The sequence below is a fragment of the Agrilus planipennis genome, unplaced genomic scaffold (assembly GCF_000699045.2).
Source record: "Agrilus planipennis isolate EAB-ADULT unplaced genomic scaffold, Apla_2.0 scaffold16, whole genome shotgun sequence".
In the NCBI taxonomy this organism is placed as follows: Eukaryota; Metazoa; Arthropoda; class Insecta; order Coleoptera; family Buprestidae; genus Agrilus; species Agrilus planipennis.
The window spans coordinates 1,586,641-1,612,444 of record NW_020438946.1 but is presented as its reverse complement, the minus strand read 5'-3'; the positions used below and the strand labels follow the sequence as shown (position 1 = coordinate 1,612,444).

The 25,804-nt window shown below is 37.2% G+C and overlaps 1 protein-coding gene across 7 annotated transcripts in view; it reads right to left on the bottom strand.

Moving 5' to 3' along the window:
* Positions 1-25,804, bottom strand: part of LOC108744662 (band 3 anion transport protein) — a 195,232-nt gene that overhangs the window by 102,656 nt on the left and 66,772 nt on the right. For 4 of the 7 annotated variants that reach the window (XM_025974741.1, XM_025974743.1, XM_025974742.1 and 1 more), the window contains exons 2-3: positions 14,233-14,629; positions 11,337-11,365 (exon numbers count right to left, since the gene is read on the bottom strand). In XM_025974741.1, the coding sequence (XP_025830526.1) occupies positions 11,337-11,365; positions 14,233-14,281 (78 nt within the window). In that variant the 5' untranslated portion in view covers positions 14,282-14,629. Of the gene's footprint in view, positions 1-585; positions 1,182-9,936; positions 10,103-11,336; positions 11,366-14,232; positions 14,630-25,804 lie in introns of those variants that run through there. The other 3 variants (XM_018480529.1, XM_018480530.1, XM_018480535.1) reach the window with 2 other exon arrangements.

The following is a 25,804-nucleotide window of genomic DNA, read 5'->3' as shown; positions in this document are numbered from 1 at the left end:
TAAGTTGCAGTATAGCATACTCTAAATACGGGAGAGATTTGAGCAAACAGTGGCTAAAATAGTCATATGGTTTATGCACATCTGACAGCTCCTAAACATTTAATAAACACCTGACATACATTAAGTTGCAGTATAGCATACTCTAAATACGGGAGAGATTTGAGCAAACAGTGGCTAAAATAGTCATATGGTTTATGCACATCTGACAGCTCCTAAACATTGAATAAACACTTGACATACATTAAGTTGCAGTATAGCATACTCTAAATACGGGAGAGATTTGAGCAAACAGTGGCTAAAATAGTCATATGATTTATGCACATCTGACAGCTCCTAAACATTGAATAAACACTTGACATACATTAAGTTGCAGTATAGCATACTCTAAATGTGGGAGAGATTTGAGCAAACAGTGGCTAAAATAGTCATATGGTTTATGCACATCTGACAGCTCCTAAACATTGAATAAACACCTGATTGCTAAATACGGGAGAGATCTGAGATTTTAATTGCTTACAATTATAGATATCGCCAGGGTAAATTAGCTACTAAAAACACCCCTGAAAATCTGTATTCTATGCTTACCTGATGCGACCGTCTTATGACTCTTAACAACTTCAGAAACTTTTCTCGAGCATGACGAATAAACGACTTCTCCACTTTTGTCGGGGATGTCGCAGTATCGGCACGCATGATTTTCCCGTTTTTCACGCCATTGTCGTTATTGTCGGTAATTCCCCTACGGTACCGAGTCGCTTAGAACGTGACACGGATCAGGGATAACTTTTTCTTTTTTTGAATAGTATCCAATAAAGAAAAAAAAAGAATTAACCGTGGAAAACTCCTTTCCAAGGTATAACAACACGAGGTCGGTGATAATTTTTAACGATATGGAAACGATAAGTCGTAGTAGGTAACGCAAGGGTTACTACGATTTCTTCTACTGAAGAATCCGTTTGTCTATATTACATTGTAATCGGAAATTGGTCTTCGAAAAGCGTTCCGAGGGATTTGTCGGGAATTGTCGTATATGTACGAAATCCAGACACGTTTTTATACGTATTAAGGTATCACTTTTTTCGTTTCATTCTGTCGACGGCCAATAAATTAAGTTACTGAAAGTTCTCCATTTCATGCAAATGGAGGAGTTATGTAACCTTCTTAGTACCAAGTCTTTGTTTCTGCAAACGAAAATTCCATTAGGAAAATGAAGGAATTGAGTCGCTTTCGCACAGATTACGTAAGCTTAACATGATGAATACATTTATTAATCATGAGATAATAATAAGCAATTTTAGTCGGACCTTAGAGGCGTCTGTTTGCTACTTTTGCAATACATTTGCTAAAACTTTTTTGGCGAATATTTTGAGTATCCGTTTAAAACTAATCAAATTATGTTATACGTTTATATTTATGGTAAAAATTGAGAAGGGGTAATAAAAATATAAAACAAAGGATAGCACAGGGTCTAGTCGCCTTCAACAAGAATAGTATTCTATGCTCGCTAACGGTTAATTTATAAATTCGAAAAAGATTTTTAAAGGTGTGTTTGGAGCGCGGCGCTGCATGGGTGCGAAACAAGGACGATACGCGCAGCGGAAAAGAAAAGGATAGACGCGTTTAAAATGTGGTGTTACAGGAGAATGATGAGGAGGTACCAGAATGGGTAGGACAACACAGGACGTTATGGAAGTTAAGGATGTTGGATGTTCTAGTTTTGAGGAAATGCGAAGATTAGTTCCGGATAGGAAAGAGGAGGTACGTGTCCAACCAGTCTTAGGACTGTCGATCTTATGATGATGATGAAAAATTGAGAAACGATTCAGATACATAAGCCCATGAACTTTTTTGACGGCTAGAAGTCATGGTAAGTAGTGCACGCATTGTAATTTGTGAAGAATCTACTTCCCGACTGGAAATTAGTTCAGAGAACCCGGATTATGGTCCGATGCGGATCAGATTTTCCGTAATACGGGCATCTGATCAGTTTCTGATCAGAGTAGAGTACTCTATCCGTTCATCCACCGATCGGATCAGTTTCTGATTAGAGTACAGTACTCCATTCCTTGATCTAGTCATCCGATCAGAAATTGATCAGCGCACAGTACTCTATCTGTTGATCCAACCATCTGATCAGAAATTGATCATAGTAGCATATCCTACCCCTTAATCCAGTCATCTGACCAATTTCTTATCACAATCTAATGCTACAAATTCTATTACGGTTTCGGTACAATCTTTAAATCAAGATTGTATCCGATGTTCTAAACTGAATCATAATACAAAACTCTATTTTTTACCTGATTTATTCTGTATGGAATATTCGTCAAACAATGAACAAATTTATTCATAAATAATGCCAAAAATTGGAATATTTTTCATCATACCCGGATCAGAAAGCCTGATTTATTTCTGATCAATCCTCAGGCAATTCTGATCCGCATCGGCTCCAATCCACTAACTAATTTCCAGTCGGGTTAATACAGAGTCTAATACACGGCTACCTAATAACCAACACCACAATTATCTTTCTGAAGAATCCACAATATCGTAATAAAAATTAGTCAATAAATATAAAAACCGTTTAACGTAATCTGTGACCTTACTACAGGGATAAACAATACCAATGCAGGATGGACTTCCTCATGGAACATGAATATTCATAAAGCCTGCGGTCAGTTTTCATGCTGATCGGTTGTGGATAAAACTACAAGTATGCTGCTATCTTTGCCATTTGACGTTTGTGATTATGGCTGTTGTGTCTGGTCAATTTCGTGTTTTTTGGTCTTTTAGAGTGTTAAACTATGTAAAATCTACCTCAATAAATACCAGTAAAACAATGGTTCTTGTAATGCGATTCTTTTTTCGAATAGAGGGTTTTCCGCCATCGGGTGCCTTAAAGTTGATCAATTTGATTTTAACTATTGTGGCTAACTTTTAACTGATTTTGACGATTAAAAAGTTGACTTCACAAGTTTAAATGAGAATATGAACGAATTTTTGCAATACCGCTTGATTTAAAAAGTAGAAAAAAATCATGAATCAGTACCGGCTAATTTTGACGACCGTGGGCAGATGAACTAGACATGTAATCAGAGAACGTTTCAATGAACCATCAATCAGAGTACTCCCTCTATTCATTTCTGCAATAATCTTAGATGGCCTATTTGGAAGAACAAAACTGGATTAGTGTTATTTCTCGTTTTCAGCTCTTGATCTCGCTTCAAGGCGGCACTGTGCTTGTATGTGCTTTTACAAATAAATACGTTAGAGTAGCTTTCTACAATAAACAGGTTTTACAATCAATCAAATGTCTAATGCTTTTGCTGATATTCCTTTATATGCCTACAGCCTTCTACCTAGTCTTGGGAATTGCAAAGAAATACCGCTCCCCATAGATACACCTATAGCATTCCGAGAAAGCATACCTAAAACAGACATTCCCAAATACCATTCTGGCTAAATCAAAACATCACTGGAATCTTCATCATAAGGCCGCAGTCCTAAGACTGGTTGGATACGCACCTACACTTCTTCCTACCCTGAGCTAATCTTCTCATTTCCCTAAAACTAGAACATCCCACATCCTTACTTATTTGCGAACAGTAATCTAATTTAGGTCAACCTCTATTCCTCTTAACTCCTGTTTCTGCCTCTCATATGTCTCTAGACCTTCATACCTGAGAAAGTGTCCTACCAACCTATCTCGCCTATTTCATATTGACTTCCATAGAGTTCTCTGTTCTTCTTTAGTGTCTTTTGATGGGTATTACTTAAATACCAAAAAAACCCTAATAATAACAGATAACAGTTTATAACAATAACAACGAAAACACAAGTAACAAAAAGGCACAGGAAAAATGCAACAGACATATAAGAACAAAGTGACAAAAAGAGCAAGATAACAAACAGTAATAATAACAAAGATAACAACAAGAATAAAAACAATGTAGAGAATAATAATAGGATAATAGAAGCACTTACGAATGGTGGTAGCTGTAGGCGAGAGACTCTCTTGGGATATGAAATTTGGGAGTATTTATAGGATAGGGTTGTTAGTAATTTTGATAGAATGTTCTAGAAGGAAAAGTAGTGAGAGAGAGGGTGAAGACACTAGTTTCTAGGAATACACAGAATTAGATAGTACAGAATTCAAGAGAAAGCAATTAAGGGTAAAACCAGATATTAGTATGGGAGTGCATGCAGGTATGGTTGAAGTTGGATTTCCAGGTAAAAGTGATTGAAAGAACAATAGAGTTTAGATTGAAAGGAAATATTACTTGAAATGAAATATTAATTGAAATGAAATAAAATTAGAAAAAATATTTACACATAGAAAAAACCAAAAAGAGTTATTTCGCCACACTTCTTTATTTTCTAATACCTTTTCATTTCTAACCTTCTCTACCCACGATATCCTCATCATTCACCGGTCGCACCACATTTCAAACGCTTCTAACCCTTCCTTTTCCGCCGCGTTTACCGTTCATGTTTCGCACCCGTACAACACCGCGCTCCAAACATATATACCTTTAACAATATTTTCCGAATTTCTAAATTAATCGTTCGCCAGCATAGAAGGGACTTCTTTTAATTGAAGGCGACTCGACCCTGCGCTATACTCCACTTTATATCTCCATTACTCCTACAAAATTGTATGAGAGTGAATCACTGGAATATTGTTCCAAAATATTATAGTAATACGTACATTAGAGGGATCAGCTAAGTAATATTTATGTTCTGTTATAGAACTAATAATAACAGTGGTAACGTAGATAGGTAGGTAGGTAAACAGTTACAAATGGAATATCAACAATGTTCCTCTTGTAACAACCCTTACGACACTGAAGGTAAGATTATATTGTACATTGTTTTCACGAAGTTGTATCTAATATTAAGTAACATGTAACATTTCATTAAGCGTGCGTTATTCCATAATATATGGTTGAGGTTTGAAAAGGAAGTGAGTAAATGCGAGAAGGAGAAAGAAGACACAGCCGTCAACTGTTTGTTCTACTCACTGCTAACCGCGAACAGCTAAAAGCACTGCTGTGCAGCTTCTGTACATAAATACGTTGTAAAATAATTATTTGTAATGCAAATAAACCCAAAGGTGTATGTTTCGAGCGCGACGCTGTACGGGTGCGAAACATGGACGGTTAAAAATGTGGTGTTACCGGCGAATGATGAAGATACCATGGTTAGAGAAGGTTAAAAATGAAGAGGTATTAGAAAGAATAGGAGAACAAAGGACTCTATGGAAGTCAACAAGAAATAGGCGAAATAGGTTGGTAGGATACCTTCTCGGGCATGAAGGTCTAGTCAGAGACATATTAGAGGCAGAAACAGGAGTTAAGAGGAGTAGAGGTAGATCTAGATTAGGTTACTGTTCGGAAATAGCTAAGGATGCGGGATGTTCCAGTTTTAGGGAAATGTGAACATTAGCTCAGGGTAGGAAGGAGTGGAGGTGCGTGTCCAACTAGTCTTAAGACTGACGACTTTATTACGACAATGATGAAACTTAAATCCAATAATAAAATATTTACAAGACGATTATTACTAAATATATGAAATTATTACTAATATTTTAAATAAGAGAATTTCGACTAGATGCACTATTTCCACAAGTCAAACATTTACCTTACTTTTTTGAAGCCCAGTACCTAAGTAACAGAATTTCAATTCAATATTAACGTCCAAGGTAAATAATAATTTATTGTTTAGTGTTTCTCGAGTGGCGAGCAATATTGAATGTTTCAGTCGACATAGTAATCTTTCTCTTTACTGTACTCACGTATTCTTTGATTGCTCCGAGTCGATGATTTCGAGTAAATACAAGAAGAAATGTATGGGACACACGTTTCAAATTAAACGACAACTTAATCGAGTTACCGTTACGATAGTGGGCTTTCAAGGGTCTCCACTTGGGAAATCAAAAGGATATATTGTGGAATAATTAAGTTGAACATGGTCTATAGGTAACAAATTCTCAAGAGCATTATTCGATTATTACAATTAACATTTAAATGCACTGAAGTGAAAGCAATTCAAAAGAAACCCAATTAGTTTTAGTCTGAAAAGTCCTTAACTTAATGAAAACAACCTATTTTCTAAAAGGAGTTGCTTTAGTATATTACGGCATGCTAGCGGATATGGAAAGGGATTGAGAGAAGGGCGTTAGGATCTCCCCGAAGGAGGGGAGGTGCGCAAACCTTCCACCGTCGAGAAATTTTGCTATTCCTACATGGAGAAAAATATTAGAAAAATTACCCTGCTCGTCACTTTAAAGTGAATGAAAGAAACATGTATTGATAAAATTCAATATTAGTCCAATAATTTGTAATCTATATATCGAAAACGCGATCAACATCATTAAAGACACTACAACTGTAGGGATGGATATACAGGGGCAAAAGATTACTATGCTCAGATTTGCAGATGATATAGCAGTATTAGCATCTAGCAAGGAGGACCTAAGGTAGCTTTAAATAAAATGGAAGCGGTACTGACAGATCAGTACTGTATGAAAATAAATAAAAGTAAAACTAAAATACTGGTATGAAAGGGAAGAAAAAGTAGGGAAAGAGATAATACAAAGATAGGAGATGAAACATTAGAAGAAGTGGCTGATTTTAAGTATCTAGGAAGTCAGATAAGTCAGGACGGAAGGAGTAGTAGGGATATAAACAAGAGAATAGTACAGGGTCGAGTAGCCTTCAATAAAAAGAAGTCACTTATATGCTTGCGAACGGTTAATTTAGAAATTCGGAAAATTTTTTTAAAGGTGTAAGCTTGGAGCGCAGCGCTGTATGGTTGCGAAACATGTACTATGGGAGCGGCAGAAAACAAAAGGTTAGAAGCGTTCGAAGTGTGGTGTTACAGGCGAATGATGAGGATGCCATGATTAGAGAAGGTTAAAAATGAAGAGGTATTAGAAACAATAGGAGAACAGAGGACTCTATGGAAGTCAAGAAGAAATAGGCGAGATAGGTTGGTAGGACACCTTCTCAGGCATGGAGGTCTAGTCAGAGACATATTAGAGACAGAAAGTTTTGATCCAAAATATGAAACATAAACGGTTGTATCCTTTGGTTTCGCTGACTTTGATGTTTTCACAGCTATAAGGGATTGCAGACCTGATTTAATTAGGTATTAATTTAAACTTGATACCTTCACGCGTTCCTGACAAAGAGTCTTTCTTAACTGACAGACAGACAGACAGAAGACGGGCAAGCAAGTGATCCTATAAGGGTCTCTTTCTTTCCATTGGAGGCACGAAACCCTAAAAAGAGCTGATGATACTGTTTAACACTTCCTCTTTGATCTAGAAGATCCTTAGTGCGTAATACTCATAATTAATTGAATCTACTTTTGATGGAAATTCATAATTTAATGCTATTTGTCGTAAATTAGTAGGTATCAATAAATTACAAAATTGCGAGAATCCTTTAGAACAAAATACTCGAAAGCTACTACGTACACATAAAATGTAATTATGCGATAAATTACCTATACTAGAGCGGGAACTACTGAATTCCAAATCTAGTTAAAACTTTTCGACATTCAGAAAACACCTTGAGAAAGAGAGAGGAAAATCTAGGTCAATACTATTTTAGTGTAAATATAAAACATATACATGCAGACATACATACATCTATCATCTATAGAAAAATGTAACGTATGTTACAAATATCCATAATACGCACCCGTGCGAAATGCGTAGAATAAAAAACAGGCCCAGATTATTTTTTGATACATATATATATGTATATGTATGGATAATCTCCTGGCTTATTTCGCTGTTCAAACCTTGCGAACCCAATTTTTGCACTAAAATATAGCCGAGGCCAACCTATTTCAGATAATGATAAAAATATTATTTTATGAAATACAAAATGACGTTTGCTAAAAGTCAGCTGTATTTCAACATTTGAAACACTATTTCTATCAGCTGACGATCAGTCTACAGATAAATTTTATCTTTAACAGCAATTTTACTAAACGAATAACGAAAATAGTTCTGCAGATGTTTCTATTGTATGTAAAAGCAGATTAGTGTTTATCAGTACAGAGATTTTTGAGAAACAAAAAGTTTTTTGTTAATGAAAATTCAGTCTCATCATCGTCACCATAAAGTCGTCAGTCCTAAGACTGGTTGGACACCTACCTCCACTCTTTCCTATCCTGAGCTAATCTTCGCACTTCTCTAAAACTAGAACAACCCACATCCTTAACTATTTGCGAACAGTTATCTAACCTAGGTCTACCTCTACCCCTCCTAACTCCTGTTTCTGCCTCTAATTCAGTCTCATATTAAAAATTATAAACACTACAAGATATTAATGAAAACATTGTGAAGCAGCGTTTCTTATTAAACCTCTGGGTTCCGTGAAAATCATAGAAGGGTTCTGCAACACGTACGTGCCATTTTCATGACATTCCAATAATTGACCGTCGCAGTAGGGTTTAAAATTTAAATTAGAACTACTGGATTAATTTTAGGTATTATTCGAAATAATTATTATTTTAATTACAAACAGTTCATTCTAAAAATGTGGCATTAAAACCTTACTAATATTGAAACAAAAGTGGGTGTTCCACTAAAAAGTGTTGACCATTGAAAAAGATCCCACCTAATAAAAAGTTTAAAAACAGTACTCTACGGGATTCTAAATAATTAACAAACCCAAACTATCTTCAACAGCTGTCTAAAGGTTTTAGTTAACTTTTTGCTTGTTCTCATAAAATGTAAAACAAAACCAAATTAAAGTTTTATAGGCATTCTAAAGGGTTCTCTGAATAACAAGAAGCTCAACGGGACTTAATGTGTATACATAATAGCTTAAATCCACTTTTTATTATAAATAATTCAGTAGTTGTAATTATTTTATAACTTTTTTCTTAATCACAATGAAAAGAAATAGTGTAGGATTGAAGATGATGACTGAAATAATGTTTATTTTGCTATTAAAATGTATAATTTCTAAATTTTAACCTATTTTCTTTCTTTTTCTTTTTATATCGTAGCCTCTGTGTATATCTGTGCGAAAGTGAAAATGAAAGGAGAAAAAAATCTTCGAAAATTCCATGCTCATCACTATAAAGTGTGTGCAAGAAACATGCATTGACAAAATTCAATATTAGCCCAATATATTTTTTAAGAGAATCTTATAAAAATTACTGGAAGCATAGGAATTTTTACTGTGCTGGTATGGTAATTTTTCAACTTTCAGTCAAAGGTACCGAGATTATGAGACAGCATGGTAATTTTTACAAGATTTTTCTCTGAGTGCAGTTTTGTGAAATTGCAGTTCCGTACAATACAATATATAATATATTTTATATAGTTATACATACATATATTGTGTAACTACGATTAGGAATTATAATTTTAATTTTACTATAGTCATAGCTTTCGAAACAAGGAAAGTTTAATTTAATAAAGTAAAAGTATCTACAAGTTTTATGGAAAACTACAAACAATACAATTCAACGATTATAAAGTTAAAATGAACGTTTAAATTTTAACGGTACCACTTTTGTGAAATATACCCTTAATTAAATAGGAAAAATGTAAAATGTAAATTTACTTTAGATTATTAAATCTGAAAATTTGAAGTATCTAGCACGGTCTTTTGATCAAAACTAATTTATCCGATCTGATAATAAATCAAATGAAACTTCTACTACTTCCTCATCTTACTGAAATTAAAAATTATAACTGAAGCATTAAAATTGCTAGATCTTTACCTTTTTAAATAACCAATTTTGTTAATGAGAACATATTTGTTAAGAGAATATTACGGTTAAATTAAATTAAAGGTTATATAAGCGTTTCGATCTCCTATTTTTATATTATTATACGGAACCAAATGAATAAATGGTAATGAAATGTGGAAGAAACAGGTGTATTTATTAATAAATAATATGTATTACTAGGTCACATCACCGCGGAAAATGTACGGGGCGAGCCCGGCGCAGTACGACAATTTATTTCATATCCTCGCAGCGAAACCGGCGGTCTGTAGACCGCGTGTTCCAGATTCGGAAAGTACAAGCCCGATATTTTCGCGCGACCGACGCGACAGCGATCGACGCGGCACGGTCAAAATAGAACTTATGGGAGTCAGTCGTGCACTGACCTAGTGCGGCAGTATCAGTTGTGTTTCCCAGCAGACGCAAAGGCAGACGCCGGTCGATAGGAACGAAGCGCGCATGCAGATGTACCACCGCGGAGGATCACACATACAAATAATGTATACTGTAGCTAGCGTCGCGACGCGGCAAGCGCGTCCGGGTCATTATCAGAGAGAGAGGGAGGTTCCTCTCGGCCCTCGACGAGGACATCTGGCGGTGGTCAAAAATCATTTCCGCCAATGTCAATGTCAGCCAGCTGATTACTTTGGCCCGGATGGAATGTTGGACATGAAATAAGGAAGTAACCGTCATCGTCAGTACGCTTTCTGTTGTTTTCGCGTGAACGTTTCTATATATGATGGTACGTAGCGTCGGACGCTCCAAGGTCGGGTGGAGATTGGAGATCGCGAAAACTAGGAAAATAAAAAGGACGACGACGTCGTCCTTCCAATAAAAGTGAAAGTCTGATGAGAGCGCCATGCGACACGAAAGTATCAAGTTTCCGAGCGTTTTAATCAGCAATTGGACTTTGAGAAATTTAAATTTTAATAAGTAATAAAAAATATACAGTAGAATTCGTTTATTATGACTCCGCCTATATTGACCAACCGCTCAATATGAAGTTTGGTTTTCTTATTAAATTCTCTATAGGAAAGTTAGGATATAATGGACTCCGTTTAAAATGACATATCGCTTATTATGACTGATTTTCAAGAAATCATATCCGGCTATAGTGACCCAAATTATTAATAATAACATTTTCGCTCGTTTTTCTGACCCTTCTTATGTATATTGATATTACAGTTCATCGTTCTTTTTCTTTTTCTGTTAATAAATATATACAATCTGCGGTTTTTCTCTCTTTTAAACTGAATAACTAACCAAAATAGAAAGTAGTTTATTTTCTAAGACTGCATTGTATGACGCCCGCTTAGTACAAATTGTTTGTCATTTCCCTCCGATGTCATTATAAGCGGATTCTGCTGTAGTACTTTAACGACCTATAAATAAAACATAAGACAGTCGAAAACATCAACTTTTTGTGTAATAAATATCCTNATCAAAAAGTCTAACTATGTTCAGCTTAATCCTTTACTCTTTTGCAATAGAGATTAGACATATCTCCAAAACTCGAGTTATACCGATTCTGTCGTATAATAAATATAATAAAAGAAATAAAAAATGACAAAAACGCTTACCAAGTTGACTGCACTGGTTTTTGCAAAACCAAGAAAGGAGAGTTTTCTTAGGTTGTTTTTTTGCGTATAGAGCAACAAAAACAAAAAGTAAACAATAAATTGTTGGAAAAACAAATTAAACAGGACTGTCATCTGTCATGGTTTACTTTTAACAAGATAAGATTTTCTGAGTAACTTGCAGGCAGAGCACGCCAAATATTTTGAAATACATCAGAAAGTTGGTTCAAATTTGAACTATCCTTCCTGCAAGTTGCTTCTTCATAACGACTCAGATGTTTTCGATAGTGTTTTCATCATTGGGTCCAAACATCTTCTTGAGTAACTTTTGCGTAAAAAACTTCAAAAATTCAAATTTACACTCCGGGAAGCATCCTCTGATACGCATTTATTTTACAGGGTGTTTAACGGTCATCATCATCATCATAGGGTCGTCAGTCCTAAGACTGGTTGGACATGTACCTCCACTCTTTCCTATCCTGAGCTAAACTTCGCATTTCCCTAAAACTAGAACAGCCCACATCCTTAACTATTTGCGAACAGTAATCTAATCTAGGTCTACCTCTACCCCTCCTAACTCCTGTTTCTGCCTCTAATATGTCTCTGACTAGACCTTCATGCCTGAGAAGGTGTCCTACCAACCTATCTCGCCTATTTTTTATTGACTTCCATAGAGTCCTCTGTTCTCCTATTCTTTCCAATACCTCTTCATTTCTAACCTTTTCTACCCACGATATCCTCATCATCCGCCTATAACACCACATTTCGAACGCTTCTAACCTTTTCTTTTCCGCCGCTCCCACTGTCCATGTTTCGCACCCGTACAACGCCGTGCTCCAAACATACACCTTTAACAACCTTTTTCGAATTTCTAAATTAACCGTTCGCGAGCATAGAAGTGACTTCTTTTTATTAAAGGCGACACGACCCTGCGCTATCCTCTGCTTTATATCCCTACTACTCCTTCCATCCTCACTTATCTGACTTCCTAGGTATCTAAAATCAGCCACTTCTTCTAATTTTTCGTCTCCTATCTTTATATTCGCTCTTTCCCTACTTTTTCTTCCCTTGCATATCAGTATTTTAGTTTTACTTTTATTTATTTTCATACAGTACTGATCTGTCAGTACCGCTTCCATTTTATTTAAAGCTATCTCTAGGTCCTCCTTGCTAGATGCTAATACTGCTATATCATCTGCAAATCTAAGCATACTAATCTTTTGCCCTTGCACATCTATCCCTACAGTTGTACTGTCTTTAATGATGTTGATGGCGTCTTCGATGTATAGATTAAAAAGTAGCGGTGACAGTGTGCATCCCTGCCTGACTCCCTTCCTAATATTTACTTCTCTACGTTGCAGCCCCAGCTCTACAACTGCCTGTTGCTCTTTATACAAACTAAGTATCACTCTTCTATCTTTGTAACTCATCCCTACATTTTTAAGTATATTTATATATATTTATATTTGTAGAAGTCAAGTCTGTTGGTAGTTTTTGCAGGAAGATTATCAACGTTTTTCATGATTCGTCATCCACTCCTCAATAAATCTTTTTAATCAAGTCACCTCCGTTTTTGTAGAACAGCCTGTATGGTGAAGACCAAATTGGTATTGGTCTTGCAGCCTTAATCTTAGTCTAAAACCAAGGCCAGACGAACAAGTCCAAGACTAAAACCAAGACCGAACGAACAAAATCAAGACTAGAACCAAGACCGAATATTCAAGACCTAGACCAAATACGCAAGACCGAACGAAAAATTATTACTTCCCAATAAATTTATGAGTTAATCTATTTGAAGCAACTTATATACAATATATTCTTTTCTTGGAACAAAACAGTTTTAGTATTTAAAATTTTCAGTTTGCGTTATTACTAGGTTTTAACACTAACTGTAGATATAAAAAAATAATCTTACCACTGTTTGAAAAAAGGGATCTACAAGAATGTCTCCAGAGTATGTGTTCTTTGTTATTTGTTATGTCTGGATAAGACATGGTTGAAGTAAAGAGACAAACTAACTCTTTTTCGATATTTTTTACTTCATTCAAGTACCTTCTACTTTTTCGTTCGCTAAAAGGTCAATTTATGCGTTGGAGGAAGGGCGAGTGGTGGAGTTGTCAAAACTCTTACAACTTTCCACATTTTCTTTAATAGTTATAACAAGCCTAGATGCATGACACAAAATTTCAACACTTAAGACAATTACTGTGTCGGTAAATAGAAAAATTTTTAATGTGAAAATTAATTTTTTACCCACTATAAACTACCTCAGGTTAATGAGGGAAAATTTGTGGCTGTTGTCACACCCTCACCGGGAATCGAACGTATGCCCCCATTAACCTGAGGTAGTTTATAACGGGTAAAAACTGAAAATGAATTTGTATATACATATATAAGTCTTAGTTACCTACTATTACTTTAAACAATAAAAATGATTAATCATATTTGTGGTTGGCAGAAACCTGCTTTAAAAGCTCAGTTTTGTTCAAAATGCAGTTGTAAAAATCCTTACATGTCAAATGTTTTAAATTAAATTCGGCAACCAACATTTTAGCTTCAGTGTTAACATGTAAGCTGTTGCGTTCTTTTGACCATTGCTGACCTATCAAGGAAAAAACTCTTTCAACGTTTACGTTACGTCCTGGGATCGCAAAGTAATACTGACAAATAATTACGAAGTCTAACAAAAGCCGGACAAGCTGGACACAGTTTATTTTGACTGGACACGCAATCAAAAAGTCTAACTATGTTCAGCTTAATCCTTTACTCTTTTGCAATAGAGATTAGACATATCTCCAAAACTCGAGTTATACCGATTCTGTCGTATAATAAATATAATAAAAGAAATAAAAAATGACAAAAACGCTTACCAAGTTGACTGCACTGGTTTTTGCAAAACCAAGAAAGGAGAGTTTTCTTAGGTTGTTTTTTTGCGTATTATCACTCATTTTAACCGAAAAAAAATGTTAATGTTTCCAAAAAAGTCTTTACAATACACACTTACGACTACGAATATTTATGTACACTTTACACGCGGAACTATGTACAAAACGTATACGCACACAAAGTTTCGTTACGTTCACCACCTTCGCGGTACAGAAAAAATCGCGCACGCACTTATTTTTTCCTGGGCGACCTTCCAAGACGAGTGGTAGCGAATAGGACTTTCGTCAGCATCGGATATCCCCGATCCGACGTTTCGATCAAATCTTGCACGTACTCAGTGTAAGTAGGCGTCTTCAAAATTAACTTAGCCGTGGTTCACCGGACAATGGAACCCCAAGCGCCAATAAAATCTGTAATAAAAGATCGAATTAATGTTTGCACTTCAATTCGTAATAAACGTCGGTAGGCATCACGAGATAAAAATTTAAATTTTTAATTAACAATTGCACGTTAAAACCATGAAATACCGAACGTCCTACACAGAACATTCCGGCGAACGTTTCCGATGTTGTTATTACATTTTTTTTTGTACTAAATTTTCGCGATGGAATACCAAAAGCTTAGCAGTGTTACAATTGTAGAAAATAAAAAAGTGTTAAATGATTTCCAGAACGATAAACGTTACAAATAAGAAATTTAACGGTAACATATTAATCGATTGAAAAAGGTTCTATAACGTTTCCTTCGTGTGAATGCTGGATCCATCTTAATTGATTAATTGGTCTAATTAATATACTTCTAGTAAGGTTTTAACATACAACACATAAAAATACCATTATTACATGAAAAGATGTTGTACACATACACAAGAAAATAGTAAAAAGAAAAGACAAAAGTAAAAAACACCAACTCTGTTGGACAGTGGTGAACAACAATTACAAAAAAAACATCAATAAGAACAGACAAAAAATTATAAACACTTGAATTAAACAATCTAAAACTTGAGGTAGATATACATCAAAATACAAAATAAAAATAGATGATTATAGGGATAACATAAGAACAAAGGCTTTTATGGTAGGAATTTGGAAGTAAATCTAAGATTTTCGTACATAGGGCGAACTTAAAATGAATGATTATAGGGCCAAACGTTTCGTCGGTAAATGCAGCTGATATATTCATTAAAAATTGCGTTGTTAAAATATATTAGTCACGGTTACAAAACAGTCACATAAATATGTAAAATTCAGAGAATAAAAAGAAACTGATTTTGGGATTCGGAATTTTTTAACGGCAGAGATATAAAATAAACAAAATACTGCAAAATGATTTAATGATTGTTACTGTACACTAATTGTAAGAACTTTCGTTCATCTTATGCAATATTTTCGATGCATGCGATATATATTTTTTTTTAATTAAAACTTCGTACGTAGACAGTTTATGCTAATATTCAAAAAATAAATCTCACCGTTTTGCCAACAGCTGTATTTTGTACATGCCGAAAATTTTGAAAGACCTTTACGTTTCAAACTTAAATTAAACAAGTGTGGCAAGTGTGACAAGTTTAAGAGGATTCTTTACTTATTTTATGATAATGCACAGTACCGGACTAAGAGATTTTGACATGAGAGACTTACGAATTCTTACGACTTCATAATACATATATACAACAGTATAAATAGTAGTCTACAGATCATACACACATATATATACTTATTGTACAGGATAATGTTAAATTAGGTTAGGATAGGTTGGGTTATGTATAATACGTATTTAAATAAAATTAATTCAAACACATTTCATTAGTGATATGATCAAGAAACATTTTATTACAATAAAATAAACTTTTGAAGAAAATTGCTTTTTAATGTTTTAAACTTATCTTATTTAAAAAGAAATTTTCTTCAAAAGTATATTTTATAGTAAGTTTTTGCGAAGGCTAGCTCAGGAGTCGATGTGCATGTCCAACCAGTTTTAGGACTAACGACCTTATGATGATGTTGAGTAAGTTTATGATTTGATAAACAACCTACGATTTGAACCATGAATAGATTTTTAATAAAACGCAAACAAATAATTTTGAGTCCACCACTGACGAAGTGTAATCTTGTTACAATTAAGTTTTGATTTGTTATTGCTTTGGAATTAAGACAGTGTTAAGTTTTGACCTACACAATATGTGTCTTTAACATTTAACATAAAACAAACTAATTTTGATTCTGTTTTTGACCTTTTCATAAAAGAACCTTCAAAAAACATTGGACGGATTAAAGCAGAAAGAATCTTTTCCTTAATAAATCTAAATGTTGTGTTATTATGTAGTATATTATATAAAAACCGCAAATTGTAGCTTGTGAAGTATGAGATGCTCAGAGGACTGCGCAATGTACTATATGTACATTGGCAAAGAACTTGAAAAATACTAATTTACTTTACACCTACTTGACAATAAATGAAGCAAACAATTACCCAATAACAGATTTACGGCAATTTTGATTCCTTCTTTGATTTAACTATTCAAAATACAAACAATTTGTAAACGCTTTGGAGATGTTAATTGGTAATAAAAATTCGAACCATTTTGGATTGTTAAGAGTACAAGAACACATGTGCACCAAGAAGTTTTTATGTTAATAGGACCATGGTCATTTCTATTTAAATTATTTCTCAGATTTTAACTTTTCGAGCGTATTTAGATGTCAATATTTGGTTGTCTTGGGGTTTTAGGCAGAATGTGAAAGATCATTTGGTTACGATACAGAGAAACGCTATACTATGCACCTTGGACTTACATAAGGTTATGGTGATGCAGAATTTCCTGATTTCGCTTGTGTAACGTGTTATAGTTCACGGACGTAAGTTTTGCTAATGGTGAGAGAGGGCTTCCTGGCTAGTTAGACATATACGGACATATTTTCTGGTATTTTTGCGGTGAGCAATACGGCCGATTTACTCACTGCGAGAAACATCGAGCACTTTATAGATAGGCGCCACAAACATTCATGACAATCATACGATTTATATGTCGTCCTGGACCGTCACTAGTAAATCTGCCTGTTAATGGAAATCTACAGCGATTGTCACGACGGATTTGCTTGGCTGGTGACCTTTAGCGGCGAGTAATACAGTTTATCGATCGGCGCCATAAACGGTTATGATAATCATTGGATTTGTGTGTCGTCCTGGTCCGTCACGAGTAAATTTGCCTGTTTATGGAAACGTACAGCAATTGTGGCGACGGATTTGCTTAGATTGTGACCTTTAGTGGCGAGCAACATAGCCGATTTACTCACGGCGAGCAGCAACGAGCACTTTATCGATCGACGCCATAAACGGTTATAATAATCATACGATTTGTGTGTCATCCTGGGCCGTCACTAGTAAATCTGCCTGTTAATGGAAATGTACAGCGATTGTCATGACGGATTTGCTTGGCTGGTGACCTTTAGCGGCGAGCAATACGGCCGATTCACTCATGCCGAGCAACGACGAGTATTTTATCGATCGGCGCCATAAACGGTTATGACAATCATGCGATTTGTGTGTCGTCCTAGTTCGCCACGAGTAAATCTGTCTGTTAATTGAAATGTGCTGTGAATCTCGTGACGGTTTTGCTTCTATCGTAGCCTTTGGCGTCGAGCAATACGACCGATTCACTCATGGCGAGCAAAGACGAGCACATTTTCAACCAACGCCATAAATAACCATGGCAATCATACGATTTGTTTGTAGTCCTGGTTCGCAAAGAGTAAATCTGTCTATTAATTGAAATGTGCTGTGAATCTCGTGACGGTTTTGCTTCTATCGTAGCCTTTGGCGTCGAGCAATACGACCGATTCACTCATGGCGAGCAAAGACGAGCACATTTTCAACCAACGCCATAAATAACCATGGCAATCATACGATTTGTTTGTAGTCCTGGTTCGCAAAGAGTAAATCTGTCTATTAATTGAAATGTGCTGTGAATCTCGTGACGGTTTTGCTTCTATCGTAGCCTTTGGCGTCGAGCAATACGACCGATTCACTCATGGCGAGCAAAGACGAGCACATTTTCAACCAACGCCATAAATAACCATGGCAATCATACGATTTGTTTGTAGTCCTGGTTCGCAAAGAGTAAATCTGTCTATTAATTGAAATGTGCTGTGAATCTCGTGACGGTTTTGCTTCTATCGTAGCCTTTGGCGTCGAGCAATACGACCGATTCACTCATGGCGAGCAAAGACGAGCACATTTTCAACCAACGCCATAAATAACCATGGCAATCATACGATTTGTTTGTAGTCCTGGTTCGCAAAGAGTAAATCTGTCTATTAATTGAAATGTGCTGTGAATCTCGTGACGGTTTTGCTTCTATCGTAGCCTTTGGCGTCGAGCAATACGACCGATTCACTCATGGCGAGCAAAGACGAGCACATTTTCAACCAACGCCATAAATAACCATGGCAATCATACGATTTGTTTGTAGTCCTGGTTCGCAAAGAGTAAATCTGTCTATTAATTGAAATGTGCTGTGAATCTCGTGACGGTTTTGCTTCTATCGTAGCCTTTGGCGTCGAGCAATACGACCGATTCACTCATGGCGAGCAAAGACGAGCACATTTTCAACCAACGCCATAAATAACCATGGCAATCATACGATTTGTTTGTAGTCCTGGTTCGCAAAGAGTAAATCTGTCTATTAATTGAAATGTGCTGTGAATCTCGTGACGGTTTTGCTTCTATCGTAGCCTTTGGCGTCGAGCAATACGACCGATTCACTCATGGCGAGCAAAGACGAGCACATTTTCAACCAACGCCATAAATAACCATGGCAATCATACGATTTGTTTGTAGTCCTGGTTCGCAAAGAGTAAATCTGTCTATTAATTGAAATGTGCTGTGAATCTCGTGACGGTTTTGCTTCTATCGTAGCCTTTGGCGTCGAGCAATACGACCGATTCACTCATGGCGAGCAAAGACGAGCACATTTTCAACCAACGCCATAAATAACCATGGCAATCATACGATTTGTTTGTAGTCCTGGTTCGCAAAGAGTAAATCTGTCTATTAATTGAAATGTGCTGTGAATCTCGTGACGGTTTTGCTTCTATCGTAGCCTTTGGCGTCGAGCAATACGACCGATTCACTCATGGCGAGCAAAGACGAGCACATTTTCAACCAACGCCATAAATAACCATGGCAATCATACGATTTGTTTGTAGTCCTGGTTCGCAAAGAGTAAATCTGTCTATTAATTGAAATGTGCTGTGAATCTCGTGACGGTTTTGCTTCTATCGTAGCCTTTGGCGTCGAGCAATACGACCGATTCACTCATGGCGAGCAAAGACGAGCACATTTTCAACCAACGCCATAAATAACCATGGCAATCATACGATTTGTTTGTAGTCCTGGTTCGCAAAGAGTAAATCTGTCTATTAATTGAAATGTGCTGTGAATCTCGTGACGGTTTTGCTTCTATCGTAGCCTTTGGCGTCGAGCAATACGACCGATTCACTCATGGCGAGCAAAGACGAGCACATTTTCAACCAACGCCATAAATAACCATGGCAATCATACGATTTGTTTGTAGTCCTGGTTCGCAAAGAGTAAATCTGTCTATTAATTGAAATGTGCTGTGAATCTCGTGACGGTTTTGCTTCTATCGTAGCCTTTGGCGTCGAGCAATACGACCGATTCACTCATGGCGAGCAAAGACGAGCACATTTTCAACCAACGCCATAAATAACCATGGCAATCATACGATTTGTTTGTAGTCCTGGTTCGCAAAGAGTAAATCTGTCTATTAATTGAAATGTGCTGTGAATCTCGTGACGGTTTTGCTTCTATCGTAGCCTTTGGCGTCGAGCAATACGACCGATTCACTCATGGCGAGCAAAGACGAGCACATTTTCAACCAACGCCATAAATAACCATGGCAATCATACGATTTGTTTGTAGTCCTGGTTCGCAAAGAGTAAATCTGTCTATTAATTGAAATGTGCTGTGAATCTCGTGACGGTTTTGCTTCTATCGTAGCCTTTGGCGTCGAGCAATACGACCGATTCACTCATGGCGAGCAAAGACGAGCACATTTTCAACCAACGCCATAAATAACCATGGCAATCATACGATTTGTTTGTAGTCCTGGTTCGCAAAGAGTAAATCTGTCTATTAATTGAAATGTGCTGTGAATCTCGTGACGGTTTTGCTTCTATCGTAGCCTTTGGCGTCGAGCAATACGACCGATTCACTCATGGCGAGCAAAGACGAGCACATTTTCAACCAACGCCATAAATAACCATGGCAATCATACGATTTGTTTGTAGTCCTGGTTCGCAAAGAGTAAATCTGTCTATTAATTGAAATGTGCTGTGAATCTCGTGACGGTTTTGCTTCTATCGTAGCCTTTGGCGTCGAGCAATACGACCGATTCACTCATGGCGAGCAAAGACGAGCACATTTTCAACCAACGCCATAAATAACCATGGCAATCATACGATTTGTTTGTAGTCCTGGTTCGCAAAGAGTAAATCTGTCTATTAATTGAAATGTGCTGTGAATCTCGTGACGGTTTTGCTTCTATCGTAGCCTTTGGCGTCGAGCAATACGACCGATTCACTCATGGCGAGCAAAGACGAGCACATTTTCAACCAACGCCATAAATAACCATGGCAATCATACGATTTGTTTGTAGTCCTGGTTCGCAAAGAGTAAATCTGTCTATTAATTGAAATGTGCTGTGAATCTCGTGACGGTTTTGCTTCTATCGTAGCCTTTGGCGTCGAGCAATACGACCGATTCACTCATGGCGAGCAAAGACGAGCACATTTTCAACCAACGCCATAAATAACCATGGCAATCATACGATTTGTTTGTAGTCCTGGTTCGCAAAGAGTAAATCTGTCTATTAATTGAAATGTGCTGTGAATCTCGTGACGGTTTTGCTTCTATCGTAGCCTTTGGCGTCGAGCAATACGACCGATTCACTCATGGCGAGCAAAGACGAGCACATTTTCAACCAACGCCATAAATAACCATGGCAATCATACGATTTGTTTGTAGTCCTGGTTCGCAAAGAGTAAATCTGTCTATTAATTGAAATGTGCTGTGAATCTCGTGACGGTTTTGCTTCTATCGTAGCCTTTGGCGTCGAGCAATACGACCGATTCACTCATGGCGAGCAAAGACGAGCACATTTTCAACCAACGCCATAAATAACCATGGCAATCATACGATTTGTTTGTAGTCCTGGTTCGCAAAGAGTAAATCTGTCTATTAATTGAAATGTGCTGTGAATCTCGTGACGGTTTTGCTTCTATCGTAGCCTTTGGCGTCGAGCAATACGACCGATTCACTCATGGCGAGCAAAGACGAGCACATTTTCAACCAACGCCATAAATAACCATGGCAATCATACGATTTGTTTGTAGTCCTGGTTCGCAAAGAGTAAATCTGTCTATTAATTGAAATGTGCTGTGAATCTCGTGACGGTTTTGCTTCTATCGTAGCCTTTGGCGTCGAGCAATACGACCGATTCACTCATGGCGAGCAAAGACGAGCACATTTTCAACCAACGCCATAAATAACCATGGCAATCATACGATTTGTTTGTAGTCCTGGTTCGCAAAGAGTAAATCTGTCTATTAATTGAAATGTGCTGTGAATCTCGTGACGGTTTTGCTTCTATCGTAGCCTTTGGCGTCGAGCAATACGACCGATTCACTCATGGCGAGCAAAGACGAGCACATTTTCAACCAACGCCATAAATAACCATGGCAATCATACGATTTGTTTGTAGTCCTGGTTCGCAAAGAGTAAATCTGTCTATTAATTGAAATGTGCTGTGAATCTCGTGACGGTTTTGCTTCTATCGTAGCCTTTGGCGTCGAGCAATACGACCGATTCACTCATGGCGAGCAAAGACGAGCACATTTTCAACCAACGCCATAAATAACCATGGCAATCATACGATTTGTTTGTAGTCCTGGTTCGCAAAGAGTAAATCTGTCTATTAATTGAAATGTGCTGTGAATCTCGTGACGGTTTTGCTTCTATCGTAGCCTTTGGCGTCGAGCAATACGACCGATTCACTCATGGCGAGCAAAGACGAGCACATTTTCAACCAACGCCATAAATAACCATGGCAATCATACGATTTGTTTGTAGTCCTGGTTCGCAAAGAGTAAATCTGTCTATTAATTGAAATGTGCTGTGAATCTCGTGACGGTTTTGCTTCTATCGTAGCCTTTGGCGTCGAGCAATACGACCGATTCACTCATGGCGAGCAAAGACGAGCACATTTTCAACCAACGCCATAAATAACCATGGCAATCATACGATTTGTTTGTAGTCCTGGTTCGCAAAGAGTAAATCTGTCTATTAATTGAAATGTGCTGTGAATCTCGTGACGGTTTTGCTTCTATCGTAGCCTTTGGCGTCGAGCAATACGACCGATTCACTCATGGCGAGCAAAGACGAGCACATTTTCAACCAACGCCATAAATAACCATGGCAATCATACGATTTGTTTGTAGTCCTGGTTCGCAAAGAGTAAATCTGTCTATTAATTGAAATGTGCTGTGAATCTCGTGACGGTTTTGCTTCTATCGTAGCCTTTGGCGTCGAGCAATACGACCGATTCACTCATGGCGAGCAAAGACGAGCACATTTTCAACCAACGCCATAAATAACCATGGCAATCATACGATTTGTTTGTAGTCCTGGTTCGCAAAGAGTAAATCTGTCTATTAATTGAAATGTGCTGTGAATCTCGTGACGGTTTTGCTTCTATCGTAGCCTTTGGCGTCGAGCAATACGACCGATTCACTCATGGCGAGCAAAGACGAGCACATTTTCAACCAACGCCATAAATAACCATGGCAATCATACGATTTGTTTGTAGTCCTGGTTCGCAAAGAGTAAATCTGTCTATTAATTGAAATGTGCTGTGAATCTCGTGACGGTTTTGCTTCTATCGTAGCCTTTGGCGTCGAGCAATACGACCGATTCACTCATGGCGAGCAAAGACGAGCACATTTTCAACCAACGCCATAAATAACCATGGCAATCATACGATTTGTTTGTAGTCCTGGTTCGCAAAGAGTAAATCTGTCTATTAATTGAAATGTGCTGTGAATCTCGTGACGGTTTTGCTTCTATCGTAGCCTTTGGCGTCGAGCAATACGACCGATTCACTCATGGCGAGCAAAGACGAGCACATTTTCAACCAACGCCATAAATAACCATGGCAATCATACGATTTGTTTGTAGTCCTGGTTCGCAAAGAGTAAATCTGTCTATTAATTGAAATGTGCTGTGAATCTCGTGACGGTTTTGCTTCTATCGTAGCCTTTGGCGTCGAGCAATACGACCGATTCACTCATGGCGAGCAAAGACGAGCACATTTTCAACCAACGCCATAAATAACCATGGCAATCATACGATTTGTTTGTAGTCCTGGTTCGCAAAGAGTAAATCTGTCTATTAATTGAAATGTGCTGTGAATCTCGTGACGGTTTTGCTTCTATCGTAGCCTTTGGCGTCGAGCAATACGACCGATTCACTCATGGCGAGCAAAGACGAGCACATTTTCAACCAACGCCATAAATAACCATGGCAATCATACGATTTGTTTGTAGTCCTGGTTCGCAAAGAGTAAATCTGTCTATTAATTGAAATGTGCTGTGAATCTCGTGACGGTTTTGCTTCTATCGTAGCCTTTGGCGTCGAGCAATACGACCGATTCACTCATGGCGAGCAAAGACGAGCACATTTTCAACCAACGCCATAAATAACCATGGCAATCATACGATTTGTTTGTAGTCCTGGTTCGCAAAGAGTAAATCTGTCTATTAATTGAAATGTGCTGTGAATCTCGTGACGGTTTTGCTTCTATCGTAGCCTTTGGCGTCGAGCAATACGACCGATTCACTCATGGCGAGCAAAGACGAGCACATTTTCAACCAACGCCATAAATAACCATGGCAATCATACGATTTGTTTGTAGTCCTGGTTCGCAAAGAGTAAATCTGTCTATTAATTGAAATGTGCTGTGAATCTCGTGACGGTTTTGCTTCTATCGTAGCCTTTGGCGTCGAGCAATACGACCGATTCACTCATGGCGAGCAAAGACGAGCACATTTTCAACCAACGCCATAAATAACCATGGCAATCATACGATTTGTTTGTAGTCCTGGTTCGCAAAGAGTAAATCTGTCTATTAATTGAAATGTGCTGTGAATCTCGTGACGGTTTTGCTTCTATCGTAGCCTTTGGCGTCGAGCAATACGACCGATTCACTCATGGCGAGCAAAGACGAGCACATTTTCAACCAACGCCATAAATAACCATGGCAATCATACGATTTGTTTGTAGTCCTGGTTCGCAAAGANGGGGTTCAAAGTTAATAAATATGCCAATTTTTATACATTTCTAGGCATGTAAATATTTATATAGTCATTCTTAAACAATATTCAAAGGTAAAACTAATGAAAAATACATAAAAATATTGTGAAAGTTATATAAAACATTATTTAAATATCTTTATCAATAGGGTAGGTTAGGTTATCGGGTTTTGTTCAAGTGACCACCCTCTTTTGAATTTTATTTGAATTATAGTGTATGAAAATTGTCAAAATAATCAAATTTCAAACCCCATAACTTTTTATGGGGGTGCGACCGCCGCAATTTTTTTATGGGGTTTTACTCAGGTGACCATCCTCTTTCGATCCCCCCTACCCCCACCCCTTTCGGAGTGGGGGGGCATCATCTAACCCCCATAACTGTTTATGGGGGTGAGACCGCCACAAACTTTTTATGGTACAGTGGTGAGGGAGACCTCTTTCTTCCCACCCCCTTGGGGGGTGGGGGCCATCATCTAGACCTTTACCGTTTATTTTATTGTAAAATATCCTGGTTTTTTCAGATTTTTTTAATTTCTATCCTTTATAAACCACCCAGTAAACGTATATTTACCAACCAATAATAAATACGCTCGTTTTTATTTATTTTTAAAATTAATATCACCTCATGACTTTTTCATTCTCTCAACATAGAATAGAAACAATATTAAAAATGCTTCGTGCCACGTTCAACTGAGATTAATTGCAATCTAGTATGATTCAAGGCGATACGTTAGCCACGCACACGTATGCATTAGAACAGCGCAATGAATTCAACAGTGAGTGTGGTAAGTTCCACAATAAATATGGACAAGAACGAGTTAGTTAGGTATCTATATACAACAATTTTATACATGAGCATTAACATTGCTATTCATTTTTCAATGGCGCAAATGAAACATTTACCCACTGTTACAGAATTGTGTCTAAAATATCCACATAAATTTTATTTTACGTAGATGCATAAATAGATTACATTATGCACTATGCAAAGGGGTAGGTCGAGGCGAGAAACATTAGAGCAGAGCCGGGCAAACTTTAAGTTCGCAGGAGCCGCTACATGAGGTTAGTTTGAGTCACTCCATACCCTTCAATGAGTACGAGAGAGTAAGCAGTAATGAATAATTTTGTTTTGTCTTTTTCTTCTCCCTTCCACTCCCATATCAAGCCCCTTCATCCCGTAGACGAGCGAAGCCACTC